At 34.7% G+C, this 17,169-nt stretch overlaps 3 protein-coding genes across 4 annotated transcripts; 1 reads left to right on the plus strand and 2 right to left on the minus strand.

Moving 5' to 3' along the window:
* The first annotated feature begins 390 nt into the window (after positions 1 to 390).
* LOC108212430 (putative F-box protein At3g16210) lies at positions 391 to 1,433 on the plus strand. Its single transcript, XM_017384156.1, has 2 exons — positions 391 to 1,378; positions 1,429 to 1,433. Exons 1-2 carry the CDS (start codon positions 391 to 393, stop codon positions 1,431 to 1,433), a joined length of 993 nt encoding a protein of 330 aa, XP_017239645.1.
* Positions 1,331 to 10,524, minus strand: LOC108211379 (DNA mismatch repair protein MSH7). Its single transcript, XM_017382962.2, has 18 exons — positions 10,215 to 10,524; positions 9,403 to 9,961; positions 8,488 to 8,583; positions 8,347 to 8,402; positions 8,043 to 8,109; positions 7,843 to 7,938; positions 6,752 to 6,883; positions 6,591 to 6,624; positions 6,464 to 6,511; positions 5,659 to 5,858; positions 5,430 to 5,556; positions 5,043 to 5,317; positions 4,475 to 4,669; positions 3,273 to 3,686; positions 3,048 to 3,144; positions 2,372 to 2,499; positions 1,691 to 2,150; positions 1,331 to 1,516 (listed from the first exon to the last, which is right to left on the minus strand). Exons 1-18 carry the CDS (start codon positions 10,433 to 10,435, stop codon positions 1,470 to 1,472), a joined length of 3,252 nt encoding a protein of 1,083 aa, XP_017238451.1. The 5' UTR covers positions 10,436 to 10,524; the 3' UTR covers positions 1,331 to 1,469.
* Positions 10,525 to 12,126: 1,602 nt separating this feature from the next.
* Positions 12,127 to 16,952, minus strand: LOC108215217 (aldehyde dehydrogenase 1). Of its 2 annotated transcripts, none has more exons than XM_017387614.2 (9): positions 16,738 to 16,952; positions 14,750 to 14,892; positions 14,051 to 14,434; positions 13,650 to 13,739; positions 13,369 to 13,542; positions 13,139 to 13,276; positions 12,888 to 13,025; positions 12,717 to 12,778; positions 12,127 to 12,563 (listed from the first exon to the last, which is right to left on the minus strand). In XM_017387614.2, the coding sequence occupies exons 1-9, from the start codon at positions 16,844 to 16,846 to the stop codon at positions 12,290 to 12,292; spliced, it is 1,512 nt and encodes a 503-aa protein (XP_017243103.1). In that variant the 5' UTR covers positions 16,847 to 16,952; the 3' UTR covers positions 12,127 to 12,289. The 2 variants fall into 2 exon arrangements, with proteins under 2 accessions (XP_017243103.1, XP_063944810.1); XM_064088740.1 differs by having other exon boundaries at positions 13,139 to 13,272; positions 13,365 to 13,542; positions 16,738 to 16,932.
* Between the last annotated feature and the right edge of the window lie 217 nt (positions 16,953 to 17,169).

Consider the following 17,169-nt stretch of genomic DNA (forward strand, 5'->3'; position numbering starts at 1 on the left):
CGTATGGAAGATTTATGTCATGTATTTGAAGTTTTTATTTAAATGATTCTTGCAAGTTGGATAGCTCTTTCAGTGATAAAAATATATTTTAAACGGGCATTGATTCTCAATATTACAATTTAAAATTATAATATCTCAAAATAAAATCCAAAAAATATGTCCCAAATTTCATTTTACTACCTAAAATGTTTATAATTTCTTTTTAAAACTCTACCTCATCATCATGTAGGGTTATCTTTATTTTAGCCAAAGCCCATCAGGAAGATACAGTAAAACCTTAAAAAATGTGATATATAAACGTTTCGAGCTCAAAATCATGTAAAGTTATTAGGTTACTTACGTGTTCTACAGTTCTAGCCTAGAAGTAACAATTTGTTTGGGACACAAATCATGGCGAAGAAAAGGTCTTCTCGAATCGTAAAAACGAATGAGCGAGTGGGGATAAATAAAATGCCTGAAGATATGATCGTCGAAATACTTTCACGATTATCTGTGAAAACTCTTGTTACTCTGAGATCTGTATGCGAGTTATGGAAATCCTACATCTCGCACCCTCACTTTGCAAACTTGCAGATAGCGCGTAACATGACCAACCCTGAATACTATGATTTTTTCATCGCTCACTGTTACGACCAAGGCCGCAGGTGGCCATATAAACCAAGCCAACACAAGCTTTATGTCATTAACAAGAATAACATTCACAAGCCTATGGCATTGGATCTCCCTTTACCTAGCTGTTCTGAACCTAACAGATTCAGTGTTGTTGGTTCATGCAACGGCTTGCTTTGCCTCGCGTACCTTGGCAGCCTAAAGAGAAAACGACAACACAGGATATACCTCTGGAACCCTGTTACAAGACAGCACAAGGATGTCTGCATGAGGAAACAGAATCTTCAACATCGGGTTTCATTAGGGTTCGGGTTTGATGATGCCAGTCGTGACTACAAGACTGTTAGCGTTTTAACGGACAGGTTTGATTTTGTGAGTCGAGTTTCGGTGTATTCACTAGGTCAGGATTGTTGGAATAGAATTGATCATGCAGAGATGAAGGCTCGAGTGCTCCAGCAGTGTGCAGTGATTGCAAAGGGATTGTTTTATTGGTTGATGGAAGAGAAATCTGATCCACGGCGATTTGGTTTGGTTTGGTTTAATGTGCAGACCGAGGAACTTGGCACTACTTCATTGCCTGATGGTATCAGTTGTCCTAGCGTGTTTGAGCTTAAGGGGTCTGTTGCCATTAGTACTGGATATATCATTAATCATGAAATCGGAATCTGGAAACAAGATGATGACCATGGTTGGATCAAGATTCATGCTATCAAGAATAGTGGCATTACAGGATTCTACGGTTGTCTTAATACAGGTGAATTTGTTGGAGGTACATACTATGCAATAGCATTATGTGACCCTGCAAACAAAGTGATCAAGTATAGTAATAACTTACCAAGGGGGATACTCAGAGCTTACAATTACAGCGCGAGTCTGGTGAAATTGAATTGACAGAGGCAGGACATGCCTAATGAAACAGGTACCGGGTAGTAGTTAGTTTTTTCTTCTTTAGCTTACTACTAAAAAGATTGATCTCATAATTATCATACTTCTAAAATCACGAACACTTGTTTTTGTCATGATTTCTAGTCATTGGGTATTCACAATTGTAGATTAGTGTTCTTTATTGATTAAATCTTACCGGAACATTTCATCTCATGCCAAAGGCAGAACAAAGTGTCAAAGGCATCGTTATCCTCTAAAGTGCTCACTTTGGTTGCTGAGACTGCTAAAAGGGTCTTTAACCATTCTTCATGCAATGTAGAAAACTCTGACCTACATTCGCTTGACTTGAAGCTTTCTCCAACCATTCTCTTCATAACTTGTCCAGCCTTTGACGCAGCTTCAACCACCAGTTGGGGGACCCCAGCATTTAGAGCCACTTGCATTCCGTAGCTTTCTGGACATGCTCCATTGGTTAGTCTATAGAGAAACACCAGCTCCTTCTCACCCTTAGCTGAAATTTCGGACTTCGACTTGAATGTAAAGGCCATGTGTTGCAATATAACACGCGGATGGGAAGCAAATTCCTTGGTAAGTGGATGATAGTGGGTTGCAAACAGTAATCGACAATTCACCTTCTCAATAAGATGGCGGAATACCTGAAAGGGACCATCCATGAGTAACATTAACCAGTATCAACACAAGTACATAATACTTTTCTCAAATTTATAACAGTAAACAGAATTACCCATATTTTATCAATTTAAAGATTAAGAATGTAAAAACAAAAATGGGATTTAGACAGGGTAAGCTAGAAAAGGACTTGCAGGAAGCAAGGACATAAACATAAGAAAATACATATAAACAAAGTAAATCTTACTGCATATGCTATAGCATATCCATCGAAAGTGCTTGTTCCTCTACCCAACTCATCCAGGAGAACCAAAGAATTTTGAGTAGCATTCTGCAAAACAGATGCTGTTTCTGTGCATTCAATGAGGAAAGTACCTACAAGAGATATGAAACTCAGTATTACTACCTGTTAATTAAGTATATGCATGCCGGCTAAGAAGGCATTCACCTTCGGTCGACAGAAACTGTATTTACCATATCTGCAAACAACTAGATACAGTAACTAGCAAAAATTTGGGGGGGAAACGCCTGGTATAAGCAACCCACTGTTACATTCTATATATCAAGTTCTACAAACAAAGTTTTCCAAGTATTATGTACAAGTACATGAAACGAATTGCCATATTAGATATAACTAAATGGAAAAGAAACCACAGATAGACATTCTTAGACCCAACGTTCCCAATAATATCAAGCAAAAATCAGCACATACCTAATCATCCAATATCCTAAAACCATCTCTTGTGTATGCTTACCATCAGGCAGATCACAGTTCACAAAACATCGCATGAGTTTGTCACTAATATCTCTAGTAGTCGAACCTCACCAAGGAGGCATATGTTGTCCAAATTAAGAAGTATAAAAGATTTAATTTAAGATATAGTAGGGTTCACATGATATTTATATAGATTCAGAGGACTTACTCTCGCCTGTCATGATTCTGTCAGAAGCACCTAGCCGCGTAAAAATGATATCCACGAGTGAAAGAACACAACTCTCACAAGGTACATAACAGCCTAGCTGCGAGCCATAAAAAAAGTATTGATGGAAACATTAAGACTTAGAATTAAGTACTCCAATTAAACCATGGAGGCTAAGTTATATATAAACATTTAAATAACAATGTTTGAGCTTTATTGAGGAAGCACCTGGGCCAGAATAACGGCAAGACAAGTAGCACGTAACAGTGTTGATTTTCCACCCATATTAGGTCCGGTTAACAGTAAGGTACATGGATGATAGCCATGTGTATCTTCTCCGAGATGTATGTTGTTAGGAACTGGCAATCCTCCATGTGTACCAAGGGCAAATGGATGCCATAACCCTTTTAATTCAAGAGTTGGTCCCCTAGACTCTCTGGATACACTAATTGGTTTTGAAAGAGGCAATATAATAGGTCTACACATAACCCCGGGTGAAAATTTTGATATAACAGCAAATGATCGGAGTACATCAATACAGCTTATAGCATGGATAACTTCAGACCATTCAGTACACTTCTCACTAAATAACTCCATCAAAATGGAGAGCATTTCAGGATTTGAGTCATTTGGATTATGATCCTGAGAGCATAACAGTAGTGTCAGTTGCATGGAGTTAAAGATAAGAATAATATTTTAGCAATGTATATTATAACAAATAAAAAATATTTCCCAAGATTCACATCAGTTTAAAGGAAATTGGATAAATTAAGGACTTTAGGGTTCATTGTTTTTCTTGTGAACAAGAAATAATAGTTGCCTAAAGTGTAAAAAATCCAAAAGGTTATTAAATTTCTAATTTTTAAAATACATAATTACTACAATTATCATGTATAAGAACAGAATTCAGAGTTTATAATTTGAAAAATTGAAAACATAGAAAGGCTCTTAATGCCATCTTGAAGCCAATGTCCTTAAAGATGGAAATGACACAAACTTGGCAAGGTTATGAAATAACAATTAATTAGGTCAACTGGGAATTATTGGGAGAGCTTCAGTAAAAAAATTATACCTAGACATATTTACAAATTTAATATTTTTCAGGTCACTTCAGTGTTACTTATTACATATTATATATTGCCTTTTTAATAAATCTTGTAGTAGTTTATATATAATTTAAAAATATTTATTTTTAATGAAAAAGATTAATAAGTATAGAGGTATTTATCGAAAGGGGTAACCAGTCTATTGCGGATTTTAGAATACTGCTTAGATATGAATGTAGATGCAGCAGAACATACAACTTCAACTTAGTATTAGAAATCAGTTGACTATATATCCGATATCCATTTAAACAAACTACAAACATTAAAGAGCACATGCTAATATAATAATACGACTTCAATTTAAAAATTTTGAAATTTTAAGACCTGGTAATCGGGAAAGTCACTATCTATAGCTGCTTCAATCTGACTAAGAAATCTATCAAGCCCATTATCACCACCCAGTTGTGGAAGCTTTACAAATTTGTTTAAGGATGATATTGCATGCTGTCCCGTATGCAATAGCTTCAATAACTCTATTCCAACTCGTAACCCCTTTGCAAGAGATCCAAACTCTTTCACCTGCAACAGCACTATATTTTAAAACTCGAGTGTACGAACGCTTATTACTGTATAAGGTTATTGAGTTATAAGTGTCAAACAAGTTTTAAGGTCACAAGGAAGAACAAATTTGTCAAGCCTGCAGAGAGAATACAAAAATCAAAAAGAAACTTTAAGCCTGGTAATCAGAATAGTGAGGCCACAAGGAGACAATGAGAAACTTAGAGCATGGTTGTCAGGGTAGTGACTGGAAGAATATGATCACATAGATATCTGGAAACAGGGTCAGAATGACTACGGGCTTCTTTCAAGACAGTTACAAGTATATTCAAAAGCTGCAAGTCTACTGCTGAATAGTGCAGATAGAAAATTTATTTCAGTAGAGACGACGTACTCTCTGTTTCAATATTTTGCTCCGAATCAAGGGCAACATGATCAAGGCAGAAGATTTCACGGTAGACTTAATGCGTCCAAGCAGCCGCTCCAAGTCAGGAAGCTTGCGAAGATACTGCACAAGCGTAGAAGCATCTGACTGTGCCATCATTTCCTCAACAACATTAAGCCTGCGGCTGATTTCCTGAATATCTTTTAAAGGATGACAGATCCAGTGCCTTAACAGTCTCTTACCTGATGGCGTTATACATTTATCTAGATAATTGTACAATGTTCCTAAAGATCATATTAACTGTGTAAGTATCACTGGTTAAGGAATAGGACTGTCACAAGATTAAGTTCTCTCCAATTAAACACTACAAATATACTCAATAAGATATGCACTTACCTGATGAACTACCATCAGCAGTATTGCTAAAAATCTCAAGATTAACAAGCGTTTGTCCATCCATTCTAAGGCAACCCCTGTAGAGCTGATAGGGTAAAATATCTCCATTCCGTAGAGCATCGTCTAACTGCTCAATGTCAGAAGGCACAGAATGATGATATAACTATAAAAATAAAACGTACATGTTAATTGCTTTTAAGATAATAGTCTCTGAATAATAAAATCTTACCATCAACCTCGATAGATGAGAAATAAGTCCACCAAGTGCACGAAAGGAAAGATCACAATGCATAACGCCATCAAAGGCATAATCCAGATTATTACAAAATCCTTTGAAGTATCCTTTTGACTGAATGAGATTCCTTACTTCAAACTGATCAGCAAGAGTGGTAGATGACTGTACAGGAGTTAAGTGACAGATACCAGATCCTGCAAAGATAATGTTTGCAATTGTAATAGAAACAATGGAGATAAAAAATTCTAATTCTGTATATTGGGGTTTACTAACAGTTAGACAAGCAATTTGCTTTTGACTTGACTACCTGGGCTCTTCAGCTTTACTATCATACCCATGACGCGCATGGGTGTAGGTATGGGTTTTAATTTGGATTTTTAATGTAAAACTTTACACTTCATTCTCTTGTAGTTATTAAGTCCAAAGTGTGATCTAAAGCTCTAGACACCTTGCTTTTTTATTGATATATTTCATAAATATATGTAGTTAAGACCATCTGATTTGTTTATTAACAGATATTTTTTCAAAAAATAAAAATAATAAGAATACAAAGAATTCACGTGCTACATTTACATTCTGAGTCATCCAATTTCAGATCTGTATCTATGAATCCTCAGACTTTCAAAACTAAGAATATGACACATGGATCAGCACAGATGTCCGACACACGTACCTGTGTTCAGGTAAAAGCTTTATTTTGCGGTTACACCAAGCACAATGACAGAGTAACAGGAAAAAAGGCAACACAACTGCAATGATAGCATGAGTTTCATATAAATAATTAAAGAAAGAACCTCACCGGTCAATGAGTACTTCTTTAGCGCTTTTTGCGCTTCTCTTGACAGCCCTGTAACATAATTATAAAGTAAAAAAGAAAACAACTCCTCACAAATATTAACAAGAATAAATCACAAAAGAAAACCTACCATGACTTTCATATAGAATTTCTTTAGGTGATACCTGTCCAAAAAAAAAATTTGAGCACATCAGTATCTGCACTATATCTCATCTATTAGGATTTTTCTTTTACTTCAGAGCTTGCTATGTTTTAATAGTCTCAAAATATATAGAATCCAAAGGAACATACTTGCATGAGCAGAGTGCCCAGAGCAGCACATGAACTGTCATCATTAAAAGAACCAACCCAGAACTTTAAAGCAGCAGAATCAACAAAAGCAAACCCATATGAAGTCGAACCATTATCTATCCCACAGTTATCCTAAATGGAAATAAATCCATGCAAAAGTTAGCACTTAGCAATCCCAAAAACCTATATATGGTAGATCCATTTAACTAAAACCTACACATCATATTATTTCCTAAAAAATTCATGCATTCTAGAATATGTTACCTAAATAATGTGAAAAGAGCATAAATAATGGCCAACATATTACTACTACTATTAGGCAAAATCAAATTTTTATCTACAACATGAAAAGACACGACATATAAACAACTAAACATTGTCGAATAGTAATAAAAATGAAAGAGGCCCTTTCCTTTTGAATGACCTATGTGTTTGGAAGCAATTAACCGTATTTCGGATAATTTTCTTACACCACAGTTTTACAGCAAAAGGTGAGGACATGTTTCACTATCTTTGAACAAGGAAATGATTACTAGAGTTCATAAACCTAAAAGAAAGCAAGTCTCTAAGCATACTGAAGCTTCATCTTTCATTACACAAAGATGAGGGTTGGATTATAATCTCATTATGTTCAACTTGTCCGTTAAAACTTACGACATTGCTAGATTGCTTGTATGTGGTCTGCTACTATGAGTAATTTCTATCTATTAGAACAAAATGCTGAATGACAGCATTAGCATGGTCATCCCAAATTTGAAATAAAACTGGTATTTGTTTAGTAAATGCGTGGAGTATCAACTGGTGTTAAAGGAGTGATTTGTCTTCATACAAATTACTTGATAGTTTGTGAACACCTTCATCTTTGTATCTGATCACCTTCTATCAGTTGACAGTCAAGCTGATGACCCATCAAAATATATTAATAACAAGACATATTAAACTAATAGCAGCAATAACCAAAAAAAAACTTGAGCAGAAAATAGGCAAAAAGAGAAAAAGAATAAAATAAATAAAGTTGGAATTAATGGTAATAGAAAAATAACATATACCAAACTGGAACTCCTGGCAGACAACAAAAGTTAAGAAAGTACCTCTGTTATCGAAAGAAGATGTACAGCATCAGGGCCAATATTACCATCTACATTGGTAGATGGAGTCACAACTTGAACTAGTTTCCTTTGTATGATCTAAAACCAAACATTAAGTATTAGTAGAGGAAGCAGCAACATATATTGAAGCGTGAGTACTCTTTCAGCACATGCAAAAAAAAAAAATTCAACTCTGAACTTACAGAAGTGGCACCTCTTGCTTTTGCTTGTTCAGATGTTTCTACCTGCTCTATCATGCCAACCTTATACCTTCAGACACATAATTAATAAGTACTAGATGACAGGAGTACGAGGTATTGCATAAAATATAAGATTAAACTATCTGTCAACAGATTACAACAAGTCCTTGTCTCCTTTCCCGTCAGACATTAATTGGTCATATCTGTTTATGCCCAAAGATTTTCATAAATAGAGTAGAAGGGGGATTCTTAATTATACATTTACATAAAACTATTTCAAATAGGTCATGAGCTTTTGTTTACTCACCCGCGAGCAATTAATTTTTGCACAGCATCATCAATCCCACTCTCCGAGATACCAACCTGTGGAAATAGAACAAGGAATGTCAAAAAAAAAAAAATTTAAAAATGGTAGAGGGATAGTAGTGATCAAATTAAATATTATAACCTGCCGGCATTTGCCCACACCACTCATCGTAATTTTCCAATCGAGTTCTTTGTGACCAATTTCAGCATCTAATTCATATAATTCGTAGAACTTTCCCTGAGAAGTATTACATATTTGCAGCATTGTGTTAAAATACTACACAACTATCACATCCGGTAATACTTCATCCCAGGAAAGACCCTAAAACATCTATCACTGTAAACATGTGACTCTCATACTCAAAAGTTGAGCACTAACAATTTTTTTTATTTCAAATTCATGTATTTTATGTAAACTAAAAAAGCCACTTAAATACCACAAGTTAAAATTAAATCATTTAAAACATAGAGCATTTCATATTTGTATATCAAATTTAAAATCACTGATTATCTTGTGTGAGGATGGACACTTTATGATCACCAATTATCATCCTTGGAAAGATAAGCAACCAGCTGTTATTATACTTCAGAACATAATATAATCAATGTTGTAGTCTCTACGAACACACATTATTACATGTATCATTAGGTAGATGACATTAATATATAACTGATCCTATGTGAGGCCAGACACTTTATGGTCACCAAATCCATCCACGAAAAAAAGACAAATCTTATACTATCATTACATAATATAATCAATTTAGTCCCTAAAAGCACAAACTATTATGTCTCAGTAAGCAGACATTAAATTACAATTAAATATGTTACCAAGTAATGTAATGTATAATCTACATAACATGTTGTGCAATTGTAACATGTGACTTTTAAATCCCTTATGTAATATTTATTAATGTGGGCACTATGTACATTTAACTATGCACAGAAAGAAATCCATCTAAATATTATCATGATTTTATTTCTGTTATAACTAATCAATGCTACTTACAAAAGAATAGGAAAATCCAGACAAAAAAGGTTACCAGTTTTAACTCACCACTTTGAAGAACATCAAGACATCCATATATTGACTTTTTAAACTCCAATACTGCTTTTGAGATGCTGACATATTTCTCAAAACATCCGGGGGAACATAAAGTGTCCTCTTGTCGTAAAGGGGATTGTTAGGCCTTCTTCCATTAGCGTCCTTTATCTTAGATGGATTAAGCCATTCAAATTTACTAGTCACTTCACGCAGCTCTTCACGGTTCTTATCATTAGTCACAGTTTCATCAAGGAGCTTCACCCTTTTAGTACTACTCCGCAGGGAACAGTCACTTTTAACTGTAGAGTTACTCGCAGTATCCTCCTGTATTCTCTTCAAGCGTGGAACAAGTGGCCTCATACCTGGTGTTTCTGGCCCGAGATTATCAGTGTCACTTTCTACAGACAACTGAGGGCCTTTAGCCTCTCGATCAACTGTTTCAGTTTCGGCATTTAGAAAATTATCCTTCCTAATACAGCCAGAAGCTGCAATTCGAGTCGACAGCCTTTCTGGACACTTTGATTCCTTAGGCGCAGAGTAAACAGCCTCGGAACAATCCTTTTCGATGTTCCTGACAATAACCACAACAACATCATCGTCAATTCGTCATATCCAAGCACTATCATCGACACCTAGCCCTAGTTAGAAATTTCTAAATTCATAACTACTCCCTCTGTTTTCAAATAATCGATATTTGACTTTTTAACACACATTTAAAGAGCATCGACAGCATAAATCGAAAAATATTGCACAAATCAGTATAATGAAAATACATCACAAACTAAAATTACAAAACGAAAAATAACAAAAAGATAATAATATACCTAGTAGAGGAAATTGGCTTAGATTCAACTCTGACGAACTTATGCATGATATTTTCAAAGATAGAGGGACCTTTAGATATATCGGAGCGATTTGTCGAGAGAATCTGACGAGGCGCCTTCTCCGGCGGCGTATCGGTGCCTCGAACTTCATCGGAGGAGTCGACGGCGTCGTTTTGAGGAGGTCTTTTAAGGAAGGAGAGAATTGATTTCTGGCGATGCATAATGATGGTTTGTGTTTTTGGTTCACTGGTTTTTCTTTTCCAATTTATTATGTTGAGCTCTCTCGCAGTTTACGAGGGAAGGCGGTGGACATTTTGCCGCCAATTTATTTGGGGTGTCTTTTATTTTTCTATTTTGAATTTTTGACTTATTTACTCTTTTGGAATTTATCTCAAAATCTGCTTAAGTTTTGTACGATTTACCGGCAGTCAAGCTTTTTTTTTTTTTTGGGACTGAAAATAGAAACAATTTCATTAATTAAAATGTAATATAGTGGGGACAGAAGCTCAAGTCGAAAAACAAATAACATACTAAAAATAGTTAGGTGATTTATTTCGTTTGACACATAGAATTTAAAAATTCTTATAACCAAAAATGAAATCAAAGATTTTCTAAACAATCCAAATTGTACCAACATCATAGAAAGAAACAACATCACAATTGATCTTATCACATAAAACCATTGTAAAAACAATGCTCAGAAACCCTAATCTCATAAACTGAGGTTATAGGAGCGGCACCCCAGCTATCTAGCTGGATACATTTTAAGAATTAATTAAAATTTCCAAGACAAAAAAATTTGCGAACTGCTCGACTCGACTTGTTTGCGAAGAACTCGAACTCGCTTCGGTTCTTAACAAACTCGAGTTTGAACAACAAAATTTATTCGATAAGCTTAACAATCAAACTCGACTTGTGAAGCAAAAACTCGAACTCGATAAGCAAAAACTCGGCTCAACTCGGTTCGTTTACATCCCTGTTTACTTAGTTGTGATAACAACTTAACAAGTCCACAAAAATGTGTAGAATTTTATAAAAATTAATGTTACTCCCCGTGCACATATTTAAAAAAGTTAATTGCAAGTGACACCCCTTTGGTTTCAGGCTTTCAGCACATTACACATTGCAGCTAATAGTTTTGAAAAATACATTTTGCAGTCCCAGACTTTTAATCCGTAGACACTTTACACTCTTTCCGTTGATTTCTGCCGTTACCGTTAATTTTTGCAAAGACATTTTGGGAAATTTAATTATATTTAATTGAAATCATACTTTTATTTAAATTTTTTGATCATATAAACGATATTTTTCGGAAAAACTTAAAGAACGAAAGTTGTAGAGAATAAAAAGATCTTCTTAGAACCATAAGGTTCAAAATTTTCATAATTCTTTTTATAATTATTCTAAAAAAAATTCAAAAATTACCAATCTTGTAAAAATGAACAATCGTTTTTAAATAATTATTTAAATTTTGAACCTTCTTGTTCTAAAAAGATCTTTTTATTCTCTACAACTTTTGTTCTTTAAGTTTTTCCGAAAAATATCGTTCAGATGGTCAGAAAATTTAAATAAAGGTCTGATTTTAATTAAATATAATTAAATTTCCCAAAATGCCCCTGCAAAAGTTAACGGTAATAGTAGAAATTAACGGAAATGGTGCAAAGTGTCTACGAGTTAAAAGTCTGGGGCTGCAAAGTGTATTTTCCAAAACTATTAGGTGCAATGTGCTGAAATCAAAAGGGTGCCAATTGCAATTAACTCTATTTAAAATTACATGTTTGATTTTGTTATGTCTTTAAAATGATAATATCGGTGAATAAAATGATATTTTTTTGCTCAGTGACCCCTTTGATACTTAACCCATTCTGGACTCGCTATGTAGTTCTATTGAAGAACAAAATTCTGCAGCAAGTACATTATAAAATCCTCCAAGCCTTTACTAGTAAGCAAGTTCGTTGAGAAAGTACAAGGGAAAGAAATAGAGAATGGTATGAACTAGTTCTTAAAGTACGAGTTCTGCTTATCATTATACATGATCAAAGCTATATTAATCACCAGCAACGTAGTGCTTAATATCACAGCCAAGGTGTATTATATATGGGAGTGGCAACACTTTTGACATGGAGATATTTATCGAGTCCGTCCATTCCCATATCTCTTCCAAATCCACTCATTTTATACCCTCCATAAGGAGAATCTCTGTCGAAAGCAAAATAACAGTTTATCCAGATGGCTCCTGCTCGAATTGATCTTGACACGGTGTTGGCAATGTTCAGATTCTCAGTGATAACACCTGCTGCCAGGCCATATTTTGTAGCATTAGCTCTTCTAATCACCTCATCCATGGTCCTGCAAAATTTTCACCAAGATTTTTTTTTTTATAAACATGCAAACTGCAAAGGCCTGGCATGGATTACTGTTGGATGAATAACTTGCGGAAATGTGCAGATTCTCTGTTAGACCATATACAGTACAAGTAAGATGGGAAAAATCAGAACTTACTTGAACTTCAGAACTGACATGACAGGACCGAATATTTCCTCTTTTGCTATGATCATATCATCCTGTGGAAACAGAAAACCAAAATCCCAGCTTAAATAACCATGATACAACAATATGATTTCTTATCACCATCATATCTAAGTTAGAAGCGACAAACAAAAAAGTGTGTACCTTGACATCAGTAAATATAGTTGGCTCAATATAATATCCTTTTTCGCCAAAGCGCTTCCCACCAGCTAACAAAGTGGCACCTTCCCTCTTGCCATGCTCAATGTATGAAAGTATTTTCTCAAACTGTTTTTTCTCAACCTGCACCGGCAATATTACATACATATGGTTTTGTGACAAACTGTGCAAGTACTATTTTTAATTATAATTCATGTTAGGGAATGTATAAGGCATTTAAAATTCCAGTGCCATACTTGAGGTCCTTGCTGGGAATCTGCATCAAACGGATCCCCGACTACCCATGACCTGACTTTCTCTTCCAACTTCTTCACAAATTTATCATAAATGCCTTCCTGAACAAAGACACGGGAACCAGCCACACAAATTTCTCCCTGGTAGAACATGAAAATTTCTGCTCATTTATGTCCTTTCCTGTAACTTCAGTTAAAAAAGTGACATGGAAAAATTAACTGAAACTACTTGCCTTATTATATAGACTTCCTATTAAAGCAAGATCCACGGCTTTATCAAAATCTGCATCATCAAATATTATAATAGGAGACTTGCCCCCTAGTTCAAGCGAGACTTGTTTCAAGTTGCTCACTGCTGCATCCTTCATTATTAAACGCCCCACTTCTGTCGATCCTGTGAAACTTACCTGTTGAGTGTATCAAAGTTCGACCATTAAACTATCTGGTCTAAGGAAGCAGGCCAATATATTTGCAACAATCAAGAAACATTTATTTAAGTGGAGCTCGCAACAACCTTATCAATGTCCATATGAGAACTAATAGCAGCTCCAGCTATAGGCCCGTAACCTGTTACAACATTGACCACTCCATCTGGAATGCCGGCCTGTATTGAATTTAAATATCCTTAATAAACTTTCAGTAGGACTTGTGTTTACTTACAGGCATTAATCCCTCTGTTCCACATAAACAGATCTATTTTGTTTTCTTTAAAAAGAGCTGCTCATTATATTATGACATGACACAATATCCACAACCTTGATATGAGCTATTGTTTTCAATATTAATAACTTCAACATGGAGAAATCAATTTATTATCAAAAAGATATGTATCGTATCCTTGTGTGTATTTGGCAAGACACTTTGTTGGTAATGGAGTAGGAGGGAGTGGTACTTTATGCAAGATTGATGTCTTACCAGCTTCGTCAAATGAGCATAGTACAAAGCTGAGAGGGGTGTCTGCTCTGCGGGCTTGACAATCATGGTGCAGCCAGCAGCTAATGCTGGACCAACTTTCATTGCAAACATCATACTCGGGAAGTTCCAAGGAGTGATGTGCCCGACAACGCCAATGGGCTCACGCAATGTGTATGCTTGAAACTCCCTCGACATTTTCAATGTGTCTCCATGAATTTTATCTGCAGCACCTGCATAATAGCGGAAGGTTTCTGCTGCACTGGGAATGTCAATATTCTTGCCATCATGAAACAGTTTTCCTCCGTCAATTGCATCCAATGCAGCCAACTCTTCTGCATTTTCATCGATTAAGTCGGCTAGTTTCATCAAAATGCTTCTCCTTTGCTGATCATCAGAAGAAACTTACATTTTAACATTCCAAAACAAGAAGAAGTTCTAATTGAGCTTATGATACAAAGAAATTGGAGTATAACAAAAAGTAGTGCCCATTGTGCATAGTTTTGCTAGCAAAGGACTTCGACAGGAAATATAGAAATATAGAACATACTTCACCATATGCTAATTCGGTTAAATCTGAAATGTTGCATACAAATATAGTGGCGGATCTAGCACACAAATGTTATGGAGGTACCAAGCAAATTTTCGGAAAACACCTCTATATTTTTAAATTTTATCACAGATACAGGATCGAGCGCTTACAGTTCCCGGCAGACGAGGCCATGGTCCATTGTCGAATGCATCACGGGCAGCCTCGACAGCCAAATCGACATCTTCTTTGATCCCTTGTGCAACCTCTGTAATCACATCCCCTGTTCTTGGGTCTATAGTCTCAAAAGTTTTACCTGCACATTATTTTTGATCACCAAGTAAAACAGGTTTTTTTTTTTTTTTTTTTTTTTTTTGAAAGGAACCAAGTAAAACAGGTTAAACATGCAGATTTCTATAGGGATTGTTCTCTGTAAATTTGTTGCAGAATTTATGACAAATTTGACTAACAACAGGTCGTTACTTGTCACATCGAGTACATTGATGTCTGCCCTTATCGTCGTTATAAATTGTGCCGTGTCAAAGACTTTATCCAACACTAAATGACTTGTATTGTAGTAGTATAACAAATTATTGCTCCCTCCCACCGTCCTATTTTAATATAGGAGCACGAGTCTTTCAATTTTTAATATTTTATACTCGTGTATGGCGAAGTAGTAGTCTACTTTGATTTTTTGCATATACCAAAAATATAGCTTCATTTTTAAAAAAAAATTTGAATAAAAATATAAATGGTGAAGCTTTTTTATAGAAAAGCTAAAAAAATAATTTACGTAACTATCTTTTTATACCATTTATGATAAGTACAAAAATATTAATGATTATTAAATTAAGATGATGAAGTATAAATTTTATTATATTCACCATTTTATTTTGTATAAGAGTTCCATATTCAAATTTTATTACTCCCTCCGTCCCCGTCCAATAGTATACATAAGTGAATTAGGACGGGCATGGATTTAATATATATATAAAATATAGTACTGCAACTTTATTTTTAATATTTTTTTTTGTATAAAAATATACTGTAATATTTATGTTTTGTATAGAAACTTTTTTAAAAAATAAGTTATAGAACTATATTTTATAAAAGTCTTAAAACGCGTATCGAATAGTAAAACAGAAATGTATATAATTGAATGAGACGGATGAGTATAAAACAAAATTTATATTTTTTTAATAAAAGTAGCTTTATGGAATATATTGAATTACGTGGGTAAAAGGACACCACAAATCGAGAAAGAAATTGGTTCGGCGACACTCGACAGCAGCATTATTGATAACATTATTGATAATTTCATACCGGCGATGAGTATTATGTTGTGTTTGGTCGGGGAGAATGGAATGGAATGAGTAAAAATAATTAAAACTAATAGAGATAATCTTAAATTTTGTTTTTAAATGATTTTTCAAGACCCGAAGGATATATGTTTAATTTTAATCATATAATTTATATGTATATAGACTATTATTATTATTATTATTATTATTATTATTATTATTATTATTATTATTATTATAATTATTGTAAGTGAAATTAATTATACACTATCCACTAGATTCGGGAGAAAACTTAAAAACATTTTTTAAACCATATTTAGCATCAAACATGAAACGTGCGTACAATGGTTTGGATTATATAATAGTTAATTTCGCTTGGAAAGTCTTTAGACTAAAATAATAAGTAATACAGACTTTCTACCTTTATGCTTCATTTTCTCCCCACGTTTTCTATCTACCAAAATCTAGCAAACAATTATTTCAGCAGTAAATTTCATGAATAGAAACTGCGACCTTTTTTTACTCACCAAAAGCCTTACACTAATCTTCTCCGAATCTCCCTGCTCGACTCCTAAATTCGAAATTTTAGTAAGAAAGGTAGTCTTATATACTTAAGTTTCGATATAAACTGGTGCCCGAACTCCATCCGTTTTAACAACAAATTATCAAAATTGGCTCATCATTAAAAAAGTGGTGGCCGGACTTTGCTCCTCCATGCCACCAATTACAAATTCGAGAATTTAGCCATAAAAATGCTGCACCACGTAAAACTCCGCTACCACTTTGTAATTTACTCGCACTAGCAGCGGAGTTACTAAACAAGTAAGGAAAAGGACATATAAAAAGAGACGAGTAGAAACCTGAGATGGAATCAACGAACTGTCCATTGATGAAGAGCTTAGTGAACTTAATTTCAGGAACAAACTTCATCTTCTTGTGTGTAAGCTTTCCATTGCTTTCAATACTCATGTTTTATCTCTCTGCAATTCGTTAGTTGAACCAGGGAGAGAGATAAATTTGTGATGCTTAGTTTTCGCTGGAATGAAATAAAAACACACTCCTACACACATTTATATACACTACAAAAGCGGACCAGCTGACCATGCTCTTTAAACCGTGGTTAGGCTGGCAGAATCCGTGGGGCCACAGCTTAAATAAAACGGTTACGATAATAAAGAGATCATTTAGGAGGATTTTATTTGCTAATTTTTATATCTCTTTTTGTTTAACTTGCCCCTAATACAGTTTTTACAATATTAAGGGGTGCATTCAAGGCGAATCATAAGGTATTT

This window comes from Daucus carota, chromosome 3 (genome assembly GCF_001625215.2).
Source record: "Daucus carota subsp. sativus chromosome 3, DH1 v3.0, whole genome shotgun sequence".
Lineage (NCBI taxonomy): Eukaryota > Viridiplantae > Streptophyta > Magnoliopsida > Apiales > Apiaceae > Daucus > Daucus carota.

Bases quoted from the DNA above. Each gene is read 5' to 3' on its own strand.
- LOC108212430 (XM_017384156.1), top strand. From the start codon at position 391: ATGGCGAAGAAAAGGTCTTCTCGAATCGTAAAAACGAATGAGCGAGTG.
- LOC108211379 (XM_017382962.2), bottom strand. From the start codon at position 10,435: ATGCATCGCCAGAAATCAATTCTCTCCTTCCTTAAAAGACCTCCTCAA. The intron at 5,859-6,463 runs GTGAGGTTCTTT...TTATCTTTGCAG, and splicing joins AAAGAAGTACTCATTGACCG to GATCTGGTATCTGTCACTTA. The intron at 2,500-3,047 runs GTAAGTCCTCTG...TATCTCTTGTAG, and splicing joins CAGAATCATGACAGGCGAGA to GTACTTTCCTCATTGAATGC.
- LOC108215217 (XM_017387614.2), bottom strand. From the start codon at position 16,846: ATGAGTATTGAAAGCAATGGAAAGCTTACACACAAGAAGATGAAGTTT. The intron at 13,543-13,649 runs GTTGTTGCGAGC...TACACTCAACAG, and splicing joins CTCATATGGACATTGATAAG to GTAAGTTTCACAGGATCGAC. The intron at 12,779-12,887 runs GTACACACTTTT...CTGTTTCCACAG, and splicing joins CTATATTTACTGATGTCAAG to GATGATATGATCATAGCAAA.